The sequence below is a fragment of the Lissotriton vulgaris genome, chromosome 10 (assembly GCF_964263255.1).
Source record: "Lissotriton vulgaris chromosome 10, aLisVul1.2, whole genome shotgun sequence".
Classification (NCBI taxonomy): Eukaryota; Metazoa; Chordata; class Amphibia; order Caudata; family Salamandridae; genus Lissotriton; species Lissotriton vulgaris.
The window spans coordinates 808,642,288-808,667,105 of record NC_141698.1 but is presented as its reverse complement, the minus strand read 5'-3'; the positions used below and the strand labels follow the sequence as shown (position 1 = coordinate 808,667,105).

The window sequence follows — 24,818 nt, the reverse complement described above, 5'->3', positions numbered from 1 at the left end:
TTGTCCTGGTGGACCATGCCACCCGCTACCCTGAGGCCATACCTCTCCGGACCGTGACGGCGCCCGTGGTGGGCCGAGCCTTGATGGGGATCTTCTCGCGGGTGGGCTTCCCCCGAGAAGTCGTCAGTGACAGGGGCACAAACTTAATCTCCAGTTACATGAAGTCCCTATAGCAACAGTGCGGGGTGACCTACAAATTCACAACCCCCTATCACCCGCAAGGGAACGGGCTAGTAGAACGATTCAACCGCACCCTCAAGGGGATGATCATGGGCCTGGAACAACCCCTACGTCGCCAATGGGACGTGCTGCTCCCGTGCCTCCTGTTCGCTTACAGGGAGGTTCCCCAGAAATCCCTGGGCTTCAGTCCGTTCGAACTCTTGTACGGACACCCCGTCCGGGGCCCCCTCAGCCTGGTCTAAGAAGGGTGGGAGGTGGCCCCTCAGAAGACTCCCCCTGATGTATACAAGTACCTCTTGACCCTCCGTAACCAGACACGGCGGTTCAGGGAACTTGCCAAGGCCAACCTCGAAGCCAGCCAAGAGGACATGAAGCGCTGGTATGATCAGAATGCCTCATCCATCGAGTTCGAGCCGGGACAACAGGTCTGGGTGATGTCCCCGGTTGAACCTTGCGCCCTCCAGGACAAATGGACGGGACCCTTCAAAGTGGTGGAGCGCAAGGGCCCCGTCACCTACCTGGTAGACATGGAGTCACCCCGAAACCCCCTGTGTGTCCTCCACGCCAACAGACTCCAGCCCCACTTTGTGCGCTCTGAACTTAGCCTCCTTATGGCTACCGACAGTGGGGCTGAAGAAGACTCCGAGCCCCTCCCAGATCTCCTGAAAACGCTCGAGAAAGACGGCTCCGTGGAGGGGGTCCACCTCTCCGAGACCCTGTCCCCAGCGCAGCGCCAAGACTGCCAAGAACTGCTACTACAATTTGCCGACCTGTTCTCCCTCATCCCGGGGGTCACGCCCTGGTGCCTCCACGACGTTGACACCGGGGATAGCCCCCCTATCCGACACAGGGCATACAGGGTGCCTGATCGAGTACGCGCCTGCATCCAGGCGGAAGTCTCCAAGATGCTAGCTCTAGGAGTGATCGAGCCGTCCGACAGCCCCTGGGCCAGCCCAGTCGTACTGGTCCCCAAGGCCGCCCGCTACCAGAACATCTTTGATTTGACAGCGGGCTATTGGCAGATCGGCCTCACTCCAGGTGCCCAGAAGCGATCCGCCTTCTCCACCCCGGATGGCCACTACCACTTCAAAGTGATGCCATTTGGAATGAAAAACGCACCCGCCACCTTCCAGAGACTAGTGAACAAGGTCTTGGCGGGTCTGGAAGAATTCAGCGCCGCCTATCTGGACGATATTGCTGTGTACAGCCGCCACTGGGCAGAACACCTCCACCACCTCCGGGAGGTCCTGAACGCCCTCCGGCAGGCCGGGCTAACCATCAAGGCCAGCAAGTGCCAGATCGGCCAAGGGTCCGTGACCTACCTGGGGCACCAGGTGGGAAGAGGCCTGGTGGCCCCCCTCCAGCTCAAGATTGCCGCCATCCAGGCCTGGGAGCCCCCGGTCACCCAAACAGAGGTCTGAGCCTTCCTGGGGCTCACCGGGTACTACCGGCGCTTCGTAAAAGACTATGGCAGCATTGTGGGGCCCCTCACAGAACTCACGTCCAAGAAGAACCCCCAGAAAGTCAACTAGACTCCCGAATGTCAGGCGGCCTTTGAGAACCTCAAGTCCGCCATGTGCACCGCCCCCATGCTCCAAGCCCCCGACTACAGCCGGGAATTCATAGTACAGACGGACGCCTCAGATCATGGCGTTTGGGCCGTCCTCTCCCAACTCAACACCGAGGGAGTCGATCAGCCAGTGGCCTTCATCAGCCTACGCCTGCTGGCCCGAGAACAGCGCTGGAGCACCATTGAGCGGGAGGCCTTCGCCGTAGTGTGGGCCCTCAAGAAGCTCCGGCCCTATCTCTTCGGTACCCACTTCCGGGTGCGAACAGATCACCGACCCCTGCAATGGCTGATGCAGATGCGGGGAGAAAACCCGAAGCTGTTGCGTTGGTCCATCTCCCTGCAGGGGATGGATTTCACTGAGGAGCATCGCCCCAGCCACGACCACGCCAACGCAGACGGCCTGTCCCGCTTCTTCCGCCTCGGCGAGGAGAGTACCCAAGAGGATGGGTGACTCTCCCTGCCTTCAGCTGGGGGGACGCATGTTGGACAGGCCTCGTGGAAGGCCCGATCCCTCCCCGCATGGCGGGTGACGGACCCCTGCACCTCCTGTTTCCCGGACAAGAACCACCCCTGCAACCCGCCGGGTCAACCCACGGCCCGTTCCCGACGGAACCCTGGCTCCGGAACACCACAGCATCGGCTGGCCCGGGTCCCTTCCAGAACCCCTGTCGCCGGCCCAGCCGCCATTTTTGGACACTACACGACCAGGCCTCGTGGCCTCGGGTCGACCTCGGCCTCGGGCCCAGCCAGGCCCCGACATCGAGGCACCTCCATCCACCCAGGAGGTAAAGAGACCACTTGGTAGGTCAATGGGAGGAGGAGTGTCGATGGCTCCCCTCCGCCAGGTTTCGATCGCCCCCAGCCTCCCTGGGCGCTGGCTCCACCCCCCTGCTGGGTGTCTGGACTCCCTCATCCCGGACCTCCCGACCTCCAAGTGCGAGGGTCCGGACATCAAAGGGCGCCAGACCTATAACTGGGGCAGCTCCAGAGCAGGAAGGCAGTTGTATCCTGGAGTCGAGAGACACCGAGACAAACTCATCCTTGGAGGCCTGCTGGCGCTGCCGCGGCTTCTCTTCGTGAACCATCTTGAAGGCCTGCTGGCGCTGCTGCGGCTCAACCTTTCGTGAACCATCTTGAAGGCCTGCTGGCGCTGCCGCGGCTCAACCTTTCGTGAACCATCTTGAAGGCCTGCTGGCGCTGCCGCGGCTCAACCTTTCGTGAACCATCTTGAAGGCCTGCTGGCGCTGCCACGGCTCAACCTTCCGTGAACCATCTTGAAGGCCTGCTGGCGCTGCCGCGGCCCCTACTTGCGAACCCACCAGCTCGAGGATTGTGAGCTCCACACCCGCTATACCCGTACCTGTCTGGTAGTGAGACTGTCCCGCTACCCTTTTCCCCAAAAGAGACTAGAATTGACAGGATCCTCGTATCCTGGTCCTGCTGTACCGTCAGTTACCTTGCCTAAAGATATATAAAAGTGTGCAGAACTCATCTCTGTGTGGTGTCTATCTGTGGGGGGGAAGTTACTCGTCTGTACGATTACCGGAGAGGGCCCTCACCAGGAGGCCTCTCCCCCCTTACTCGGCCGACCCTCCGGGTCCCCGTCTAACATTGGTGGCCAGCGGCGCGATCCGAGCCGACGCACAATCGTACAGAGAGTAACTCACCCCACGACACACAGCCACCATGACGACAAAAGAGTGGAACAACCGAAAAATTTCAGATGGAAAAGCTGGAAGAGTCAGCCACAAAGAACTAAAGCAATTCTGCATAGAGCTGGGCATTGCTACCACGGGACTAAGCACGAAGGATGACCTCAAGCACGTCTTGGAAGCTTGGGTGGAGACTGAAACATCCCCACCCCAAAATCAAAGCCTCGAGACAACAGATACCACTCCCGTGGAAGAAAGAAGAGCGGGCCTCTCGTCCGAAGAGGCCCGAGAACGGGAGAAAAGCCGGCTCCACGAGTTGGAGCTGGCCCGACTCCGCCTGGATGGAGAACTCAAACTGGCAGAACAAAAAATCACCCTCGAACACTTACGGCTCAGGGAAGAACGAGAAGAGAAAAAGAGCCAGAGGGAGCTGGAAGAAAAAAGACTAGCATACGAGCATGAGCGCAACCTGAAGGAGTTAGAAATTCGGCGGCAGAACAAAGACCTCGGCGCCTCCAGGCACCAGAGCCCCACTTCCCCTATGGACCCCAAGGTCCACATCCCCAAGGACGTCGTCCGGGAATACTACCGGAACGATGATATCCAGCAATGGTTTAAGGCCTACGAGGTAGCCATGACCTCCCACCGAATCCCGCGGAGCCGGGTTATGGGGGAAATTCGTCAACGAAGGAAGAGATGCCCTGCTGCAGCTCCCCGACCACGAGATGACATCCTACGACCACATGAAGGCCGCCCTCCTCACTCGCTATGGGCTCACGCCCGAGATGTACCGGCAGCGATTCCGAGACTGTAAAACGCATCCCTGGTACAACCTGGGTGGAGTACGTAAACTTTTTTAGCAGAGCCTTCGAGGGATGGATCAAGGGCAGCCTGGTCACCACCTACGAGCAATTATTCGACCTTATTGTGTGGGAGCACCTCTCCAATAATTGTTTCGTCGAACTCAGACAGCACCTCCTTGATAGCAAGCTGACCGAACCTCGGAAACTAGCCATCGAAGCAGACCGATGGGAAAGCACCCGAGTTCCTCGGAGCTGGCCCAGCGAACAGAACAGAGCCTCCCAAGGGCCCCACCACCCACGGGGAGGAGGAGGAGGCCAGGGTCGGGGCCGGGACAACGTCACAGTGCCCCCCACTAGCAACCCCCCGCCCCCGGCCGGAAGAGGAAGCCCTCCAACGCGACCAGGGTTCCGCTCCAACGTTACCTGCCACAAATGCCAGCGACCCGGCCACTACGCCAATGATCCCAACTGCCCGAAAAATCTGAGCCCCATGAACCGCTAGATCACTGCCGCCGCCCTGGGAGAAGAGCCGGGCCACGAAGAAGCCGAAGAGTACGAGCAGTACCAGCCTGAGTGGGAACCAGCCGCCATGTCTCTGGTCTGTCTAGGGGAAAGGGACATGGTCCCGCGGGCTCCCATCCCTGCCAACACGCAGAAATACAGCCAGTGGGTCACCATCAATGGACGCCGAGCTGAAGCCCTCCGTGACACAGGGGCCAGCGTGACCGCAGTCCGCTGCCATCTGGTGACCCCGGACCAGATCCTACCCAATGTACTTTGTCCAGTGCGGTCGGCAGACAACTCCGAGAGCCTGTGCCAGATGGCCCGCGTCCCCTTCGAATGGGGGGGGTGTCCGGCATGCTAAAAGTGACTGTCCGCGACGATGCCCCGGTAGACTGCCTTCTGGGGAACGACCTCGAGAGCTCCCCCTGGTCAGTCGTTGAGCGAAGAGAGCACCTGGGGATGCTGGGTCTCCCTGAATGGGTCTGTGTAACGACCCGATCCATGGCCGCCCGCGCCATCTCCAGCCCAGAGGAACCGGAGTGGCCCGAACCTCCTCCGCCAGTCGTCACAGGAGAAACCACCCCTGAACCTGGTCCTCCGGGGTTCAGCAACGAAGAACCGGATCAACTCCAAGACCTCCCGGAGCTGGCCCAGTGGCGCTAAGAAGGTGGCCCCACTCAGGAACAATTCCGCCAGGAACAAAGGGCATGTCCCTCCCTCGAGGGACTCCGACAACAGGCCACAGCTCAGAGCGCAGGGGATGCCTCGGGGGCCCACTGGATCTACTGGGACAACGAGCTGCTCTACAGTGAGCAAAAGATTGCCGAGCTGGGAGCCAGTCGGGTGCTGTTGGTCCCCCTCCGCTTCAGAGACTTCCTATTAAACCTAGCACACAATGTGCCTCTTGCCGGGCACCTGGGGCAGGACAAGACGTACAGCCGCCTGGTGACCCACTTCTACTGGCCGAAAATGCGGAACGACGTAGTGAACCACTGCCGGGCCTGCCCCACCTGCCGGGCCTGCCCCACCTGCCAGGCCAGCGGGAAGAGCGGCCGAAAACTGAAAGTCCCCCTGCAACCCTTTCCCATCGTCACCACCCCCTTTGAACGGGTGGGAATAGACATTGTGGGGCCCCTGGAGCCCCGGACAGCACAGGGACACCGGTTCATCCTTGTCCTGGTGGACCATGCCACCCGCTACCCTGAGGCCATACCTCTCCGGACCGTGACGGCGCCCGTGGTGGGCCGAGCCTTGATGGGGATCTTCTCGCGGGTGGGCTTCCCCCGAGAAGTCGTCAGTGACAGGGGCACGAACTTAATCTCCAGGTACATGAAGTCCCTATGGCAACAGTGCGGGGTGACCTACAAATTCACAACCCCCTATCACCCGCAAGGGAACGGACTAGTAGAACGATTCAACCGCACCCTCAAGGGGATGATCATGGGCCTGGAAGAACCCCTACGTCGCCAATGGGATGTGCTGCTCCCGTGCCTCCGGTTCGCTTACAGGGAGGTTCCCCAGAAATCCCTGGGCTTCAGTCCGTTCGAACTCTTGTACGGACACCCCGTCCGGGGCCCCCTCAGCCCGGTCAAGGAAGGGTGGGAGGTGGCCCCTCAGAAGACTCCCCCTGATGTATACAAGTACCTCTTGACCCTCCGTAACCAGACACGGCGGTTCAGGGAACTTGCCAAGGCCAACCTCGAAGCCAGCAAAGAGGACATGAAGCGCTGGTATGATCAGAATGCCTCATCCATCGAGTTCGAGCCGGGACAACAGGTCTGGGTGATGTCCCCGGTTGAACCTTGCGCCCTCCAGGACAAATGGACGGGACCCTTCAAAGTGGTGGAGCGCAAGGGCCCCGTCACCTACCTGGTAGACATGGAGTTACCCTGAAACCCCCTGCGTGTCCTCCACGCCAACAGACTCAAGTCCCACTTTGTGCGCTCTGAACTTAGCCTCCTGATGGCTACCGACAGTGGGGCTGAAGAAGACTCCGAGCCCCTCCCAGATCTCCTGAAAACGCTCGAGAAAGACGGCTCCGTGGAGGGGGTCCACCTCTCCGAGACCCTGTCCCCAGCGCAGCGCCAAGACTGCCAAGAACTGCTACTACAATTTGCCGACCTGTTCTCCCTCATCCCGGGGGTCACGCCCTGGTGCCTCCACGACGTTGACACCGGGGATAGCCCCCCTATCCGACACAGGGCATACAGGGTGCCTGATCGAGTACGCGCCTGCATCCAGGCGGAAGTCTCCAAGATGCTAGCTCTAGGAGTGATCGAGCCGTCCGACAGCCCCTGGGCCAGCCCAGTCGTACTGGTCCCCAAGGCCGCCCGCTACCTGAGCATCTTTGATTTGACAGCGGGCTATTGGCAGATCGGCCTCACTCCAGGTGCCCAGAAGCGATCCGCCTTCTCCACCCCGGATGGCCACTACCACTTCAAAGTGATGCCATTTGGAATGACAAACGCACCCGCCACCTTCCAGAGACTAGTGAACAAGGTCTTGGCGGGTCTGGAAGAATTCAGCGCCGCCTATCTGGACGATATTGCTGTGTACAGCCGCCACTGGGCAGAACACCTCCACCACCTCCGGGAGGTCCTGAACGCCCTCCGGCAGGCCGGGCTAACCATCAAGGCCAGCAAGTGCCAGATCGGCCAAGGGTCCGTGACCTACCTGGGGCACCAGGTGGGAAGAGGCCTGGTGGCCCCCCTCCAGCTCAAGATTGCCGCCATCCAGGCCTGGGAGCCCCCGGTCACCCAAACAGAGGTCCGAGCCTTCCTGGGGCTCACCGGGTACTACCGGCGCTTCGTAAAAGACTATGGCAGCATTGTGGGGCCCCTCACAGAACTCACGTCCAAGAAGAACCCCCAAAAAGTCAACTGGACTCCCGAATGTCAGGCGGCCTTTGAGAACCTCAAGTCCGCCATGTGCACCGCCCCCGTGCTCCAAGCCCCCGACTACAGCCGGGAATTCATAGTACAGACGGACGCCTCAGATCATGGCGTTTGGGCCGTCCTCTCCCAACTCAACACCGAGGGAGTCGATCAGCCAGTGGCCTTCATCAGCCTACGCCTGCTGGCCCGAGAACAGCGCTGGAGCACCATTGAGCGGGAGGCCTTCGCCGTAGTGTGGGCCCTCAAGAAGCTCCGGCCCTATCTCTTCGGTACCCACTTCCGGGTGCAAACAGATCACCGACCCCTGCAATGGCTGATGCAGATGCGGGGAGAAAACCCGAAGCTGTTGCGTTGGTCCATCTCCCTGCAGGGGATGGATTTCACTGTGGAGCATCGCCCCGGCCACGACCACGCCAACGCAGACGGCCTGTCCCGCTTCTTCCGCCTCGGCGAGGAGAGTACCCAAGAGGATGGGTGACTCTCCCTGCCTTCAGCTGGGGGGACGCATGTTGGACAGGCCTCGTGGAAGGCCCGATCCCTCCCCGCATGGCGGGTGACGGACCCCTGCACCTCCTGTTTCCCGGACAAGAACCACCCCTGCAACCCGCCGGGTCAACCCACGGCCCGTTCCCGACGGAACCCTGGCTCCGGAACACCACAGCATCGGCTGGCCCGGGTCCCTTCCAGAACCCCTGTCGCCGGCCCAGCCGCCCTTTTTGGACACTACACGACCAGGCCTCGTGGCCTCGGGTCGACCTCGGCCTCGGGCCCAGCCAGGCCCCGACATCGAGGCACCACCATCCACCCAGGAGGTAAAGAGACCACTTGGTAGGTCAATGGGAGGAGGAGTGTCGATGGCTCCCCTCCGCCAGGTTTCAATCGCCCCCAGCCTCCCTGGGCGCTGGCTCCACCCCCCTGCTGGGTGTCTGGACTCCCTCATCCCGTACCTCCCGACCTCCAAGTGCGAGGGTCCGGACATCAAAGGGCGCCAGACCTATAACTGGGGCAGCTCCAGAGCAGGAAGGCAGTTGTATCCTGGAGTCGAGAGACACCGAGACAAACTCATCCTTGGAGGCCGGCTGGCGCTGCCGCGGCTCCTCTTCGTGAACCATCTTGAAGGCCTGCTGGCGCTGCCGCGGCTCAACCTTTCGTGAACCATCTTGAAGGCCTGCTGGCGCTGCCACGGCTCAACCTTTCGTGAACCATCTTGAAGGCCTGCTGGCGCTGCCGCGGCTCAACCTTCCGTGAACCATCTTGAAGGCCTGCTGGCGCTGCCGCGGCCCCTACTTGCGAACCCACCAGCTCGAGGATTGTGAGCTCCACACCCGCTATACCCGTACCTGTCCGGTACTGAGACTGTCCCGCTACCCTTTTCCCCAAAAGAGACTAGAATTGACAGGATCCTCGTATCCTGGTCCTGCTGTACCGTCAGTTACCTTGCCTAAAGATATATAAAAGTGTGCAGAACTCATCTCTGTGTGGTGTCTATCTGTGGGGGGGAAGTTACTCGTCTGTACGATTACCGGAAAGGGCCCTCACCAGGAGGCCTCTCCCCCCTTACTCGGCCGACCCTCCGGGTCCCCGTCTAACATATAATATTTGTGTTATATTCACATAATATTCAACACAATGAGACAAATGACTCGATGATCAAACCCATAAATGACATTTCACTTATCAGCATATATCCATTTAACAGAAAGAAGTGTTTAATTATGTCTAAATAATATGAAATGTTGTTTTACAAGACTAGGCACAGAATGGTAACCAAGCCCAAGTATCTCTTGAACAATTCGTTGTATAGGGGTCTCTGTGTATTGACTGTTTACGGATCCTGCCCCCTATTTCCTTAACGGGATCACTCACCTTTTGTGTTTGACACTCTTAGAAAGTTGGCATTTTCTTGCACTCACCATTTGGTGTTTGCAGCCTGCTCCAGGGTCACATGAATGTGTGTAGTTATCACAATAGAGGGTCTGAGTGTTGGCAGGATCGGCCATCTATTGCAGGTTGGGGGGATAACCCTGTCCTGTATCACATTTACACTTCAAAAGCTTAGGCCGAGCTCACACACAAAAGACTTCACACTAGCCTATTATGCCCCCAGGAAGACTGGGACCAGGGTAGGAGTCAGGAAATTCCATAGACCTGTAGGGGGAAAACACCAGAGGTTTCTTCCTCTTCAAATGGTGCCTTGGGGTATTAGAAGGACACTCTCAGATCCACTCTTTAGAACATTCCTGGAACTGTGGATATTACAGAAGGACTGCCCTGCTGCCAGAGGACTTTCTGGTCCTTTGAGGTCTGCCCTGCTATATGGAAAGGGAGACTGGACCTGCACCCTTCATCTCGGGGTGAAGTAACTCCATGGGTCAGCTGACTGATCTCCTGTTCTGAGATACAGGGCCACAAAAACCTTTAGAGGCATACCTGCCCAGCTGACTTACTGCAACTGGACATGTCTGTAACCGCAACTGGTCCTGCCAAAGCACCAGCTACAGTGATCTCAAGTGGAGCTCTTCTGAAAATAAAAGGAAACATCTTGGGCTTTTTGTGACTGCTAATGGGCCCATTCGCGCAGATATCTATCTGCCCACAACATGAAGCACAGGTGAACCTGACTCTTTGCTCTACAGCAACCACCAGAGATGACTGGCAGCGTGAGATCTGCACTTTGCACTACAGCATCAACAGCCGGCATTGACTTCCGATGCAAAGCTCTAGCAGAGACCGTCTATGATGCCTGACAGGATATTCGCGCGACAACAGTCTGCAATACCGTGACTGCTCTTTGTGCTACAGCAGCGACCATCCACAACTTTCTCCCTGCTCGCAGCCTCCTGCACCACCAATTTGACTCTGTGCGTCGTATTTGGCGTAGGTAAATTTTTCAGCAGGGTTAACTTGGCCCCTGCATCCGGCTCGCGATCCAGCCCTGTCGGCGTGAACTTGTGACTTTCCCGTAGTCTAGTTTGAGCAGATGACCACGATTGGCAGTTTCTGAGTGCTATATTTGCCTTTAAATTTTTTAAATTGTATTTCTTCTGTTCTGTTTTACTAATTGGATTTTTGTCATTTTGGCCCCCTTATATTTATTAAATGTTACTCTGTTTTTCTAAATTGGTGTGGGTATTTTATGGTGCTGTGTATTCACTTTATTACTGTTTGTATACTGCATAAATACTTTATGCATTGCCTCTAAGTAAGTTGAGAATGATTGCTTTTGTGCCAAGCTACCAGAGGGTTAAGCACAGGGTAATTTAGTAGCTCACAGTGTCGGAGATTATGGTTGTTGCTTTAAGAAGGGTGTTCATCCCCCTGAACCAATAACCAACTTTCCTACAACTGTTGGCCTTGAATCAACTGTGTGGTATTATGCCCCAGAGTTGTGTCCCTATTAACCCTATTGAATGCTGAACTCTGATCCCTGAAGGCCAAATGAATGGATCCTTATTTAACAACTATGTATTTGGGGTCAATAGGATGAAGTGTTAGACTTTGGCCAACGATCCATAGATCTTGTCAAACACCATACTGTATGTTCGACAGGATATTGCTTTTTTTGACTCATGTCATCAACCTGTTTAGAACCATCCACCTAGTAATTTTGACTACAGTACATATCCAGGAAATAATACGATAACAACTAGAGTCTTATTTACTCCCCTTCTACAATAGTGGCATGATCACTTACTTTGACCAAGACATTGGTAGTGACTGCCTAACTGCAGCATTAATGTTAATAGTGATCAATGGGGTTCTAAGTGGTACATTGGATTCGAAAAAGTCCAGGGAGATCCCATCAGGGCCTGAATCTTTATTCTTAGGCAGCTCAATAATTACATCTCTGACCTCTTCCCCCTGAAAAGAGATTATTGGGGTGCCAATTGCAATTCAGATATTGGTGGGAAGGGTTTAATTTGGTCGCAGTACGTATTACTCCAAATTGAAGCAGTGAGAGTGTAAGATCAATCTTGATGAAATCCAGAAATGCAGGTTTGGTGAAGATTCAATCTTTATTAAGTTCAAGGAGACAGAGACCCCATCCAACTGCTAGGACAGGCAACAGTCTACTGAGTTGAAGCATAGCCAACCATGGTAACATGAGTGTTCCACATTCTACTGAAACATCAAAGTGAGACAAGTAAGACATTACAGAGAGGTAATTATTGTTGGTCCAGGGTCAAAGATTCCAAGGCTGGGAAGGGGGCTCGTTTGTGAAATAGCTTTTCTTCTTGTTGGACCATCAGTTTTATCAAACGCCTCATTTTTGCTGTGTTCATTTTGCATTAGGCCGTTGTGAATGAAGACACTCAAGGCAATGTTACTCAGCTTCAGGCTGAGGTGAAGAAGCTGAAGGAGCAGCTTTCCCAATTACTTTCTGGTCAAATGCCTGAAGATATGACACTTTCTAGAGGTAAGAAAGCACATCTTGTGGTATGCATAGTCATTTTTAATTTTCAGAAAATAAGGAAATAACACACAAACTGTGGTGTCACTTTATAGAGATGTCAGGAAGCATGTTTCAGAAATCTGTATTACTTGTGATGTGCCTGCTAAACAAATTGCCATCTCTTACATCACCACAAAATATTTTTATTTAAAACCGAACTAGCCTGTAAAGATGTTGCACTTGAAACATAGTCAGCTACTTTGGTTCTACAAACGTTAACTGGTTACTTTCATGTTTTGTTTTGCAATATTTTGCCCACGTTGTGTTAATATCAGCAAAGTATGGACTGGGGGTGCTGGTAACGGTACCTTTTTCCATGGCAGTAAAGACAAGCATTTACAATGCAATGGTCTCGGCATTGTTAAAGTTAGAGCTATTGGCATTGCTCATGACATTATTTTTATTTATGTTTTTAAAACATATAAATAAATGGCATTGTCATTCAAAATGCCAATAGCTTAATCTCTCGCAAATGCGAGACCTATTGCATTTGCACCCACACACAGAGCCACACACACAAAGCCACTCACAAACACATACAGAGCCACCCACACAGAGCCACCCACACACACAGAGCCACCCACACCGAGCCACCGACACAGAGCCACCCACCCAGAGCTACCTACACAGAGCCACCTACCTACACAGAGCCACCCCCACACACAGAGCCACCCCCCCACACACAGAGCCACCCCCCCACTCACAGAGCCACCCCCCCACTCACAGAGCCACCCCCCCCACTCACAGAGCCACCCCCCCACACACAGAGCCACCCCCCCACACACAGAGCCACCCCCCCACACACAGAGCCACCCCCACACACAGAGCCACCCCCCCACACACAGAGCCACCCCCCCACACAGAGCCACCCCCCACACAGAGCCACCCCCCACACAGAGCCACCCCCCCACACAGAGCCACCCCCACACACAGAGCCACCCCCACACACAGAGCCACCCCCACATAAAAGCTACCCACACAGAGCCACACACACACAGAGCCACACACACACACACACAGAGCCACACACACACACACACACACACACAGAGCCACACACACACACACAGAGACACACACAGAGCCACACACACACAGAGCCACAGACACACACAGACACACACACAGACACACACACAGACACACACACAGACACACACACAGACACACACACAGACACACACACAGACACACACACAGACACACACACAGACACACACACAGACACACACACAGACACACACACAGACACACACACAGACACACACAGACACACACAGACACACACAGACACACACACAGCCACACACACACGTCACAAATACAATACAATGCACATCGAAATGGCCTTTGCAGACAAGTCTATCACTTAAAATGTGGCAGATGTGGTGGATTAAAGTGTTAGTCTACAGACAAAGAAAGGTACTAAGCACTGCAATAAGTGAGACAAGCCCATGTGTGGTTACTGTGGGGGTGGCCTGCCAGGTAAGGCTGCCCACCTGTCAAACTGAAAAACAAGGGCAAATCGTGCAGGGTTTAAAGTATATTAAAGGGAAAAGCCATACTGACTTGGGACATATTTGTGATTTCACATCTGCAATGCAAAATAACCATCTAAGGCCACTAAATGACAGCTTTTATGGACACAGGAGATCAGTTAATGATGTAGAAAGTGAGCAATGTAGTCATCTACATCCAAACCAAACCTCATACCGACCTTAACTAATATGTATGAATAAAGGGTGCAGTACCTTACCACTCAGGTCACATTCAAAGACAAAAGAAAGCATTGCATCAACACAAAATGTCTGTGACTGCGGCCCACCTAACCCTCTCGTTTGGTGCACACGTTAACGGCCTCCCCCCGCTGTGTGTGTCCGCCCGCACCCCCGTAACACTGTCCACGTCTCGCGCCCAAGGCGCCTCCCTTCTCGGCCCCCACTTGTGACAGCGGCCCAACTATCCCCTTCGTTCGGTGCCCCCTCCCAAATAGGAGCAGAAGGCTCTGAAATGTTTTAATGGAGCCAACACGTTAACGGCCTCACCCCGTTGCGTTAGGCCGCCTGCGACCTCTTAACACGCCCGGCTGGGGCAAGCCTGCAAAATGTGTCCCCCAAAAATGAAAAATATATATGTATATATTGTTAGAAAAAGAGCGCGCTCCCAGCCCGCCTCTTTGTCAGGGGCTCCCGATCGGGCTCAGCAGCTGCCGCCGGTGCACTGATCAGTCAAACACACACACTCCTCCCTTCCAGGCCCCCACTTGTGACCGCGGCCCGCCTAACCTTCTCGTTCGGTGCCCCTTCCCAATATGAACAGAAGCCCCGGACATGTTTTAATGGAGACCACACCCGTTAACGGCCTCACCCCCGTAACACTGTCTACGTCTCGCGCCCAAGGCACCTCCCTTCCTGGTTCCCACTTGTGACCGCGGCCCGCCTGACCCTCTCGTTCGGTGCTCACGTTAACGGCCTCACCGGCACCACCCCGCTGTGTTTGGCCGCCTGCAACCCCGAAACACTGTCCACACATCTCGCGCCCAGTTGTTGTGTCTGCAGCAAGCACGAACAAGGGGGAGGGGGGGGGGGGGAGGCAGGACAGCAAGCACTCACCCGAGGACGACTTCTTCCGGCGGCGGTCGGGGGAAATGGAAACCAAAAGCGCCGACAATAAAAAAGAAAAAGTAAACGCCCACCTCCGAATGACAGAGAAAAGGGGCGGGACTTAAAAAAGACAAACGCCCACGAATCTGCTCCCGCTAAGATTGACACATCTCTCTTCCAATGGCTATCTTCCATTTATGGAGCTAGCCAATGGAAGAGAGAGGCGGGATAAAGCCCAGTACTGTAAAATAAAATTTCTCGGCTGCGCGACACTGCTTGCGCAGTGTACGCTAGGCCGAGACCTAAAAAAACCCTGCAAATTAAAGTATTGTTCATGCAGGGTGGAAATCATTATGTAGTCTGTGACTTGCACATTTAAAATGTTGCTGTTCTTGCAAATGTATGTTTATATCCTTGTTCTCGTTTTAGAAGTTATTTGAATAGAGCACTAAAATGTAGACTACTAAACACTTTACATCCTTAAGTGCTAATATCTTGTATCTGCGTGCCTTTCAGTGAGACATTTGCATAACTTTCTTCCTGAAGGTCCTAGAGTTCCATAATTTAAAAATAGTTCTATAATGGCAAACAACGTGCCTCATAGTTAGATTTTTTTATGAAAAATATTTGTAATAGTTTCGAAGGAGCTGGTCTTTCGGCGACCGGCTCTTTCTAAACCGGAGAGGAAGACACCCAGCTCTGTGGCAACCGTGCGCCGCATTTACTTAGGAAGCCTGTCACTGGGGATGGAGAGGATCATCTTACAAGGAACTTGCCTGGCATAAGAAAAGAGTGGCATCGGCTGTAAATAAGGTCCAGGGTGTGTGTTGGCTTACTGGTAAAGGTAGACATCAGGACCGAGCCTGGCTATATCAATTTACGCAGCAACATGGGCAAACCCGTATGACAAACTGACAAATACAGACACCCCCAGCCTCTACAGGAGATGTATTACATTAGCACCTTGACCCAGCCGACATGGAAGGAAACCAGGCCAAGTAGTTCCTGTGATCAAAGGACAGGTAAACTTGGCAGACATTTTTTTTGCCAACTGTAGGTTGCACCTGCCAATTCAAATATCAAAAGAAAAAGTAATTTATACGTGTCCATCCAGTATTAACAATGTTCAGGTTTCTTTATTCTTCTTTTTAATTTGAAACAAAGCACTCGGCAGCCAACGTGTTTCGTTCATTTTAAACAAGAACTTCGTCAGGGTGATTCTACTGCTCCTAGTTGTTTTTAGCCTGAAGACTCATTCTTCACGATAGCTCAGCTAAGAGCTCTCCCTGCGCCATCACCTTAAGTCCGTGATCACAGGTTAAATATAAATATAATGGCTGTTGTGCCTATCATATTGGAATTCCAGGTGTAATTTCTGACCTGGAGGCGATACCTTATTAATTGCCTGTTGTGCCAGCGACGTGACTTATCGAGCTGCAGGCGAGGTTTCGAATCAGACGCTCAAGGCACAATTAGCAGCTGAAACCTGCAAGAGGTATGAAATCACCCAACCCCCCAGATGAGCGAACAGCACAGGGCACTGGCACGAAGAACAGGGATGAAAAGACTGGAGAAGCAAAGATACAAGGTGAGGCCGAAGGACAGAGAAGGTGGAGCATGGAGCCACAAGAAGGGCAGATCTGTTAGGCCTAGGCTGGGAATAAAGAGCTTTTGGGCAGGTGCACAAGGTGATAAGGCCCTCTTCTTTCCCCACCCATGAGCATCTTACAAAATGCTTAGATGAAGCTACGATGTTCCCCTCTCTCATTTGCTGGTCTCTAGGTCCATCATGTTTATTATGGCCTCTTTTAGACAATCTGTTGTCTTGTTCTACACCCTTGATTACTTCAGCCCGTTGCAGCAGTAAGCCTGCCCCTGAGCCCCAAGATCACACTGTTTTCACCTACGAAAAGAAATACTTTTTCTTGGGACAAGCGTGGGTGACACCCAGGAGTAGAATCCAGTCCTTCAATCACAAGCTATGCATTTTTCCCTTCGAAAAGGAATACTCACAAAGTGACGAGCTACGTAGTTTTATGGGGCACTCTTCTTGCAGGGGCGGCTGGCGACATTTGAAAGTGGTGGGGGCGTAAACTAATTTGCATATTGCACCGCAGCGAGCGAGCCCGAACCACCTTGCATCCATCCATACATCATTCATGCACCCACCCATCCTGCATCCATCATTCATTCATGCACCCATCCATCCACCCATCCATCCATCCATCCTGCATCCATCCTGCAACCATCATGCATTCATGCATCCATCCACCCATCATCCATCCTGCATCCATTCATCCATCCTGCATCCATCATTCATGCATCCACCCATCCATCCACCCACCCATCCATCCTGCATCCATCATTCATTCATGCATCCACCCACCCACCCATCCATCCAGCCATCCATCCAGCCATCCATCCTGCATCCATCATTCATTCATGCATCCACTCATCCACCCATCATTCAGCTTGCATCCATTCATGCATCCACCCATCCACCCACCCATCATCCATCCTGCATCCATCCATCCTGCATCCATCATTCATTCATCCACCCATCCACCCATCATTCAGCCTGCATCCATCCATCATTCATGTATTTTTATGACCATATAACTTGCACACAGCTTGTCAGTGTTCAATACCAGTCTCAAACCTTGTACTCCAGCACCAATGATACATGATTAATATTAATTGTTTTTAAAACATGTATTTATTAGACACCAATTTCACACCTTAGTCGGAACACACGAAGCACATAGGCCACTCTCAGCAAGCAGCATTATTTAACATTACTCCTCGACTCACAGACACCCAAAAATAATCAAACCCTGGTCCGCCGCCTCGCCCTTACCTCGTCCGCACAGAACACACCACAGCAGGGCTGTCGCAGAGAGCTATCCAGGGCTGCTCTGCTGCAAGACGCCGCTGGCAGGCACCTGCAACGTACTGTGTGTGAACTTCTGCTAGAGGTCCCTGGCAGGCAGGTGATCATGATCGCGCGGCAACTGCTAATTTAAAACCGATAATATTGCAAAACAAATAGCAGAGAGAATATACAGTCATCAGGGGGCACTGGGACACATACTTACTTTGCGAGGCTCACTGCAGCAATTTGGTAAAGGGCCGCCGCATAGCGGCAGGATTGGCTGGGGAGGCACCTTGACTCCCCGCCCAGTCGCCCTGTGTAACCCCGGGGGCTGCGGCCCGCCCCCTGGTACTCTCTCTAAGGGGGAATTCACAGGAAAACAATCTGCGCATGCGCGGGCATGCTTGTGCCCAAAAATACACTTGCGCATAGGGTGACCAACCGTCCGTAAATTTCACGGACAGTCCGTAATTTCGGCCGTCTGTCCGTTGTCCGTGAAGGCTCCTTTAACGGACGCCATTTGTCCGTAATTTTAACCGGGCACAGCTTCCACCCACCTCCCTTCTTAACTCCGAGGCTGTTCCAAAGCTCAGATGCCCAGCAGCATTGGAGAGGCACAGCGGGATGGCCTCACACCTCCAGCCCTTGATGGGCTGTTAAGAGGTGCTCGAAGGTGACAGAGGGAGGGGCTGTGGCTTCAGGAGCAGGGGCATCTATTCAGATGCAAACAGCTCTGAATGCGTCTCTGCAATTTAGAGGGGCCGCCGCCTCACACATTCCCTTTCTGCCAGGGCCCCAAACATCCTAGAACCGGCCCTGATTGCAGCACTGGTTCTCTTCACAGAGCGGTTCTTCAAACATGCAGCTTATAATGTAATAAAGTAAAGAAATGGCAAAATCGCACCCACACTGATTAACAAAGTATGGAGGACAATCAGTTAAATCAGTTCTCTTGGAGTATCTCCTTTAAGTGATGTACATCACAGTGGGGGACTGGTGGGATGGCAAAACTAACATTTTGGAAAGAGAGCCTGTCTTCTCGTTGTCTTGTCCAGGAGGGGGTGAGGAGCCCTACCCCACCCTGGAAGAGACAGGTTGATACTAGAATACTGCATAGCCACCCCTGCGCCAACCCTGGTGGATCCTGTTCCCCCTCCTGTGATCGCTCCTGCCCCCTCCTGTGATCGCTCCTGCCCCCCCAAGTGATGGCTCCTGTGCCCCTCCATGTGATGGCTCTTGTCCCCCTCCCGTGGTGGATCCTGACTCTGCCCTGGGGGGCTTCTGTCTCACTCCTGGAAAGGCTCCAGCAGTGAGGGTGAAGTTCTTGATGGGCCTCTTCTCAGAAAGGCTCAGCTTAAAATTAATATGAAAAGGTGGGCGAGTGAGTAAATGAAGGGATGGGTGGATAGCTGGATAAATTAGTGAAAGGCTGAGTGGATGAATGAACGATTGAATTGAAAGATAATGAGAGAGGATGGCTGGATTGATGAGTAAGTGGAAGGATGGAAGAGAGAAAAGGTAAATAGCTGGATGTAAGGGTGGAAGGGTAGCTGGATGGGTAAAAGGGTGGATGGATCAGTAAAATGATAGCTGGATGAGTGAAAGCGTGGATGGTGAGTGAGTTGATGGATGAGTGAAATGATAGATGATTGATGAACTGATAAGTGCAAGGGTGAATGGATGGACAGATGAGCGAAAGGGTAGATGCAAGGACGGATGAGTGAGTGAAAGGGAGGGTAGATGGACAAAAGGATGAATAGATGAGTGAAGGAGTGAAAGGATAAATGGATGAGAGAAAGGATGGATGTGTGATAGGGTCAATGGATGGATTCATGAGTGGATGAGTAGATGGGTCGGTGGATGGATGGAAGGAAGGATTGCTAAGTGAAAGGGTCGATGGAGAGAGAAAGGGAGGATGGATGGATGACTGAAAGGATGGATGGTTGGAAGGATGAGTGACTGGGTGGATGGATAGTAAGTGAAAGGATGGCTGGATGGGTGAAAGGGTAAATGGCTGGATAGATGAGTGAATGGATGGATGGATGGGTAGAAGAGAGGATGGATGAGTGTACAGATGGATAGGGTGAAAGGGTGGATGGATGGATGATGAATGAGTGAAAGGATGAATGAAGGGATGGATGAGTGAAATGATAGATGAACGGATACATGATGAATAGGTTTGCAATTGGTTGAATATGTTTGGATATGGCTGGGCTTACTTATATACTATTGCGCGACCTCTGATGTGTCTGTAAAACTTATCCAATTGTCCTGAAGTTTTGTCCTGAATTTTGACCTACTGTCCTGAATTTGTCCTGAATTTTGACCCTTTGTCCTGAATTTTTACAGTCACCGTCCTGAATTTGCACCCATAACAGTTGGTCACCCTACTTGCGCAGCAGGCCCATCCTCCCCCCTCCTGCGCACTCCGGGAAAGTCGGGTGTCTCCCGGTTTCCCGGCCGGCAGATAGCGCGATTTTTAAAAATATTTGCATTGGGCTTTGTGACGACGCGGTAGGTCCATGGGGCTTAGTGGGGCTACGCCCCTACGCCCCAATGGACGCACCGCGCCTGCCTTCTTGTGGCGTCTGTCATGAAAAGGTTGAACTAAGTCATGTGTAAACGCCCGTGTGAGAAGTTGGCCTGGTTTATGCTGTCCACTAGTTAAAGTGGGCACCCTGTACCAGTCCAAACAACCCTTATGGTGATATAAGAGGTCAAAGAGAACCTTAGAAAGCTATCCAAGTGGTAGCTGTGGAGAGCAGCCTTCAGGCGTAGTCTTGAAGGAATGTTAAGCAACTTGTTTTACCAGAATGCCATCTTGTTGTATTGGTTAAATGAAAGACCTTTAGGATCGATTGATTCTATTATACATTATATTTTACTATATACTATAACCTGTGTCATACTATATGTTGATATTCTTTGTAGAAATTTTATTGATATTGTCACATTATATACCATATGTGTACCTACCTCATAATATTGTGAAAGTTACGATAACAATGCAGGAATATAACTACCTCATGTAATGTGAAGCGCTCTGATACCCAAGGGTCTTGTTCGTGCTATACAAAACTCTTAATAAATAAATAAAAGGGAAACCACACAGTAGTTATAAAATCTGTTTTTATTATTATAACACTCTCAATACTTATTTATTTATTTATGTGTTTTTATATAGCGCAGACTTTACCCGAAGGTGTCAGAGCGCTTCACAATAGGAACAGAACTGATACATGAGAACAATTACAAGTGAACAAATTACAAAAGCAAACGTTACATTACATGAGGCAAAAGTGACAATCGTGAGCAAACCAAATACAAGAGGTAGCAAACTGTGCATTACAGGAGGAAAAAGTGACATGTGTGCAGGTTACAAAAGAGTACAAAGTACAAGTAAAGGTATAATACTGCATCTAAATGGAGGACACTCGAACACAAGAACAAACGTTACGTAGGCAATGGTGGCACTTGTGCAAGTATTTTTTTTTTTAACAAAAATGAAAAAATCAATCTACAATGTTTATTTTTCACACTTGTTTACAAGTGCAAAGAGGTTGTTCGAACTAAATGGCAGTAGCAGAACAAATATGTAATGACATTTCAAAGAACACATACACATATCTGTCATTAAGTATAATCACTTATGTTGTTTTTAAAACTACATCATTAATTTAATAAAACTCCAACTACAAAAAGCAAAGAGTAACTTTTTCCTGAAATGTCAGACACTGTGCTATTTTCAAAATGAAAGAAGCAGAGATAAAGATATGGAATGTGCAAAAATATCAATGCTTATATGAAAAAAAATGAAAGTAAGATCTATAAATATATATAGTGAAATGCATTACATTTTAGACAGTAAATCTAAAATTTGTTCAGCTAAATATCTGCCTATCGTCTACAGTACACAACATAGGAGCCAGGTTACTGCAATCTAATTTACCGGTTATTTATTTTTTTTAAATTCTTTTTATTAACAAAAGAAATCAACAATACAATACACAAACATTGACCAGGGTGTGTCAGGTGACCACTGTTACATATTTATGGATGCAGCTTCCAACAATAACAGCAAGAGATTAAGAAGAAGGAAACGGGACTAGGTGTCCTCCCGGTCCAAGTCTGTAGGTTCCAGTTCCGGCGGCTCACAGATATCACCACGATAGGCATTCCAGGTTCCCCAGATCTTGACCTATTTGCAGGGTCGCCCCCTGGATACATACACTGACTTCTCACGAAACATACACCAGTCAAGATCTTCCATCCATTTCCTTACCCGAGGTGCCCGAGAGGTACCCCAGAGCTGCGCTATATTACGTTTAGCAATCACACACGCGAGAGCCACCCAGACCTTACCATGGCTCGGCAGGTCCGTAGTCTCCCACACATTCAACAAACATCTCCTGGCCTCCAGCTCGACCCTCACTCCCCATACTTCACTCATTTTTGTATGTATCTTGGTCCAGAAGTCACGAACCCTCTCGCACTCCAACAATATATGCAGGAACGTTCCAGGCAGCCCACACCCTCTTCGGCAGTCAGCAGACGCAGCCAAGCCCATCCTCTGCAATTCCGGAACCGTGACATAGGAGCGATGCAAAATCCTAAGTTGAACTAAACGGAGCCTCATAGGGACCACTACTTCCTTGGGGGACGCCAACGCCTCCCTCCAGTCCTCATCGTCAAGAACAGAGCCATCAGCAACCCACTGTCTACGCAACAACACCAAGGAGTCCTCGGTATGGTTGATCAACTTGCTATACGTTAAGGAGATCGCCCTGGTGGGTACTAGACCATCGAGCAAACGATCCTCCAGTGGGGAGGCCACTGGAGGCGTCTCACCTCTGGGGACAACGGCTCTCAAAGCATGACTGATCTGAAGGTACCTAAACCATTCTGTCTCATTCAGCTGATACTTAGCCTGCAGTTCCTCAAATGTCAGCACCCTATCTTTACCCCATATACCGCAAACCTGTGTTACACCAATCAGGTCCCAACGATCAAACCCTTTGGTTTTCCAGAGCATCCCCAACATCTCAGAACTCCACAGGAGAGTAGCCAATGACAAGCGACCAGCCCATTCGAGGTCTCTGTTGGCCTCATGCCATACTCTTGTGGAGATCGAGGGAGGCCCCACCAACGGGAACCAACCACGCTTCGCATAAAGAAAACGGGTGTACTCTCCTCCCGGCACTTGACCGCGGTCCATCGCATATCCGGGGTATACCGGCGAGCCGTATATAGCATGGCCAACTGGGACGCCCAATAGTATTTCCGAATATTGGGCAAACCGATGCCTCCGTCGTACCATGGCAGCATCAATTTCGACAGAGCAATGCGCGGCCTCCCCTCCCACAGAAGGCTACGCTGTAGAGACTCAATCTCGCTGAAGTACGACTGCGGCACAGGGTCGAAGGAGTTCTGCAGTGCATATAGGAATCGCGGGAGAGCCATCATTTTGAAAAGGACGGCCCGGCCCAAGAGGGAGAGTGGGAGCGTCTTCCACCGAGCAACATCTGACCGGAGTCTAGCTAAGGGGGGTAACGGGTTCAACCGGAAGTGCACCTTTGGATCACCAGAAATCTGGATACCGAGATAGCGAAAGCTAACCGACTCCAGTCTCACAGGGCAATTCTCAGGCACTCTAGGGGGTCTCCACTCAACACAAAATGGACTGACTTTGCCCAATTAATCGCAAATCCCGAATACCTGCCGAAGATGGCCAGAACGTCCATGAAAACAATAAGGGAACTGCCCCGGGAGGTCAAGTATAGCAAAATATCGTCAGCGTAAAGCGAAATCTTGTCCTCCCAGTCCGCAGTCCAACGCAGCCCTCTGATCGAGCGGTCCTACCGCACCCAGGCCGCTAGCGGTTCCAAAGCCAAAGCAAACAATAGGGACGAGAGGGGGCATCCCTGTTGTGTTCCCCGTCTGAGAGAAAAGTCGCGCGACATATGGTTCGTCACGACCACGCGAGACATGGGGCCGAATATAAAAGACGGACCCAGCCAAGAAATACAGGGCCAAACCCCAGCTTCGTCAAAACCGGAAAAAGTTAGGGCCACTCCACCCGGTCAAAAGCCATAGTAGCGTCAAGAGACAACAAAACTGCTGGTTCATGGATGTGAGACGCGCCCGCCACCACACCATGCAACCGACTGAGATTAAGTGCAGTGTTAAGCCGAGGCATAAAACCGGACTGATCTGGATGGATCAAGGTCGAGATAACTTTCACCAAACGGGTGGCTAGCAGTTTGGCCAAGATCTTGGGCTCGGCGTTCAACAAAGAAATAGGGCGGTACGAAGAGCAGTCTAGTCTGGGCTTACCCTCCTTATAAATTACTACAATGTTGGCAACTCGTTGGTCATAGGGCAGCACCCCCCGATCATGGCTTTCCATGTACATATCCTTCAGATACGGGGCCAATCGGTCTGCATGTGGCTTAAATAACTCTATGGGAAGGCCATTGGGGCCTGAAGCCTTACCAGAGTGGACCCCCTTATAGCCATTGCCACCTCATCGTTGGTGAGGGCGGAGTCTAGCAATTTCCTATGATCGTCCGACAAGGCAGGCATCGGTATATCACGAACCATGTCTACGTTGTCGACCTCAGTAAACGTTTCAGACGCGGTGTACACCTCCTCATAATATCGCGCAAATTCCTGAACTATTGACTGAGGATCCGAGGTAACACCGGAACCCACGTTCAGATCCGGCACCAAACGAGACCCCAGTCACCCTTTTTCAACCAGGCGATCAACTTCCCCGCCTTATCACCATGCTCATAGATCCTGCTCTGTGTTGAGGCGTGCTGCGCCTTTGCACCGTCACGTGTCATTGACTTGTATTCATCCCTGAGCAGCCCGAGGCGATGGCTTGCCCCAGGGTCACTCCCGGAGGAAGCTGCAATTTCCAAGGCCACAAGCTCCGCCTCCACTCTATCCAATTCCTCCCTCCTCTTCTTCTGCCCGGATACAAGGGAGAGTGCCTCCCCCTCTTATTACAGTCTTGTACGCTTCCCAGAGGAACACCTCAATGTGACTGAACCTTCGTTTTCACAGAAAAAACTATCTGTGACCCGCATAAGTTCCTTTTTCACCAAAGGGTCTTTCAGACGCCACGCACTTATGGGAGCTATTCTACAAATATCGCCCTGCCCCAAACACAGCCGAAGCCAGATCGGCGAGTGGTCAGAAACCCCCCTGGCCAGGTGGGCCACTTCACTAACTAAGGTCGCCTGGGCCGCCGGCAAAAGCACATGATCCATTCTAGAGAGGGAA

General features: G+C 52.3%; 1 protein-coding gene across 1 annotated transcript in view; it reads left to right on the top strand.

The window, feature by feature from the left end:
• The window catches only part of KIF15 (kinesin family member 15), a 927,627-nt gene that overhangs the window by 192,053 nt on the left and 710,756 nt on the right, over nt 1–24,818 (top strand). The window contains exon 11 of the mRNA XM_086941724.1: nt 11,897–12,020. Coding sequence (XP_086797850.1) covers nt 11,897–12,020 — 124 coding nt within the window. The remainder of the gene's footprint in view (nt 1–11,896; nt 12,021–24,818) is intronic.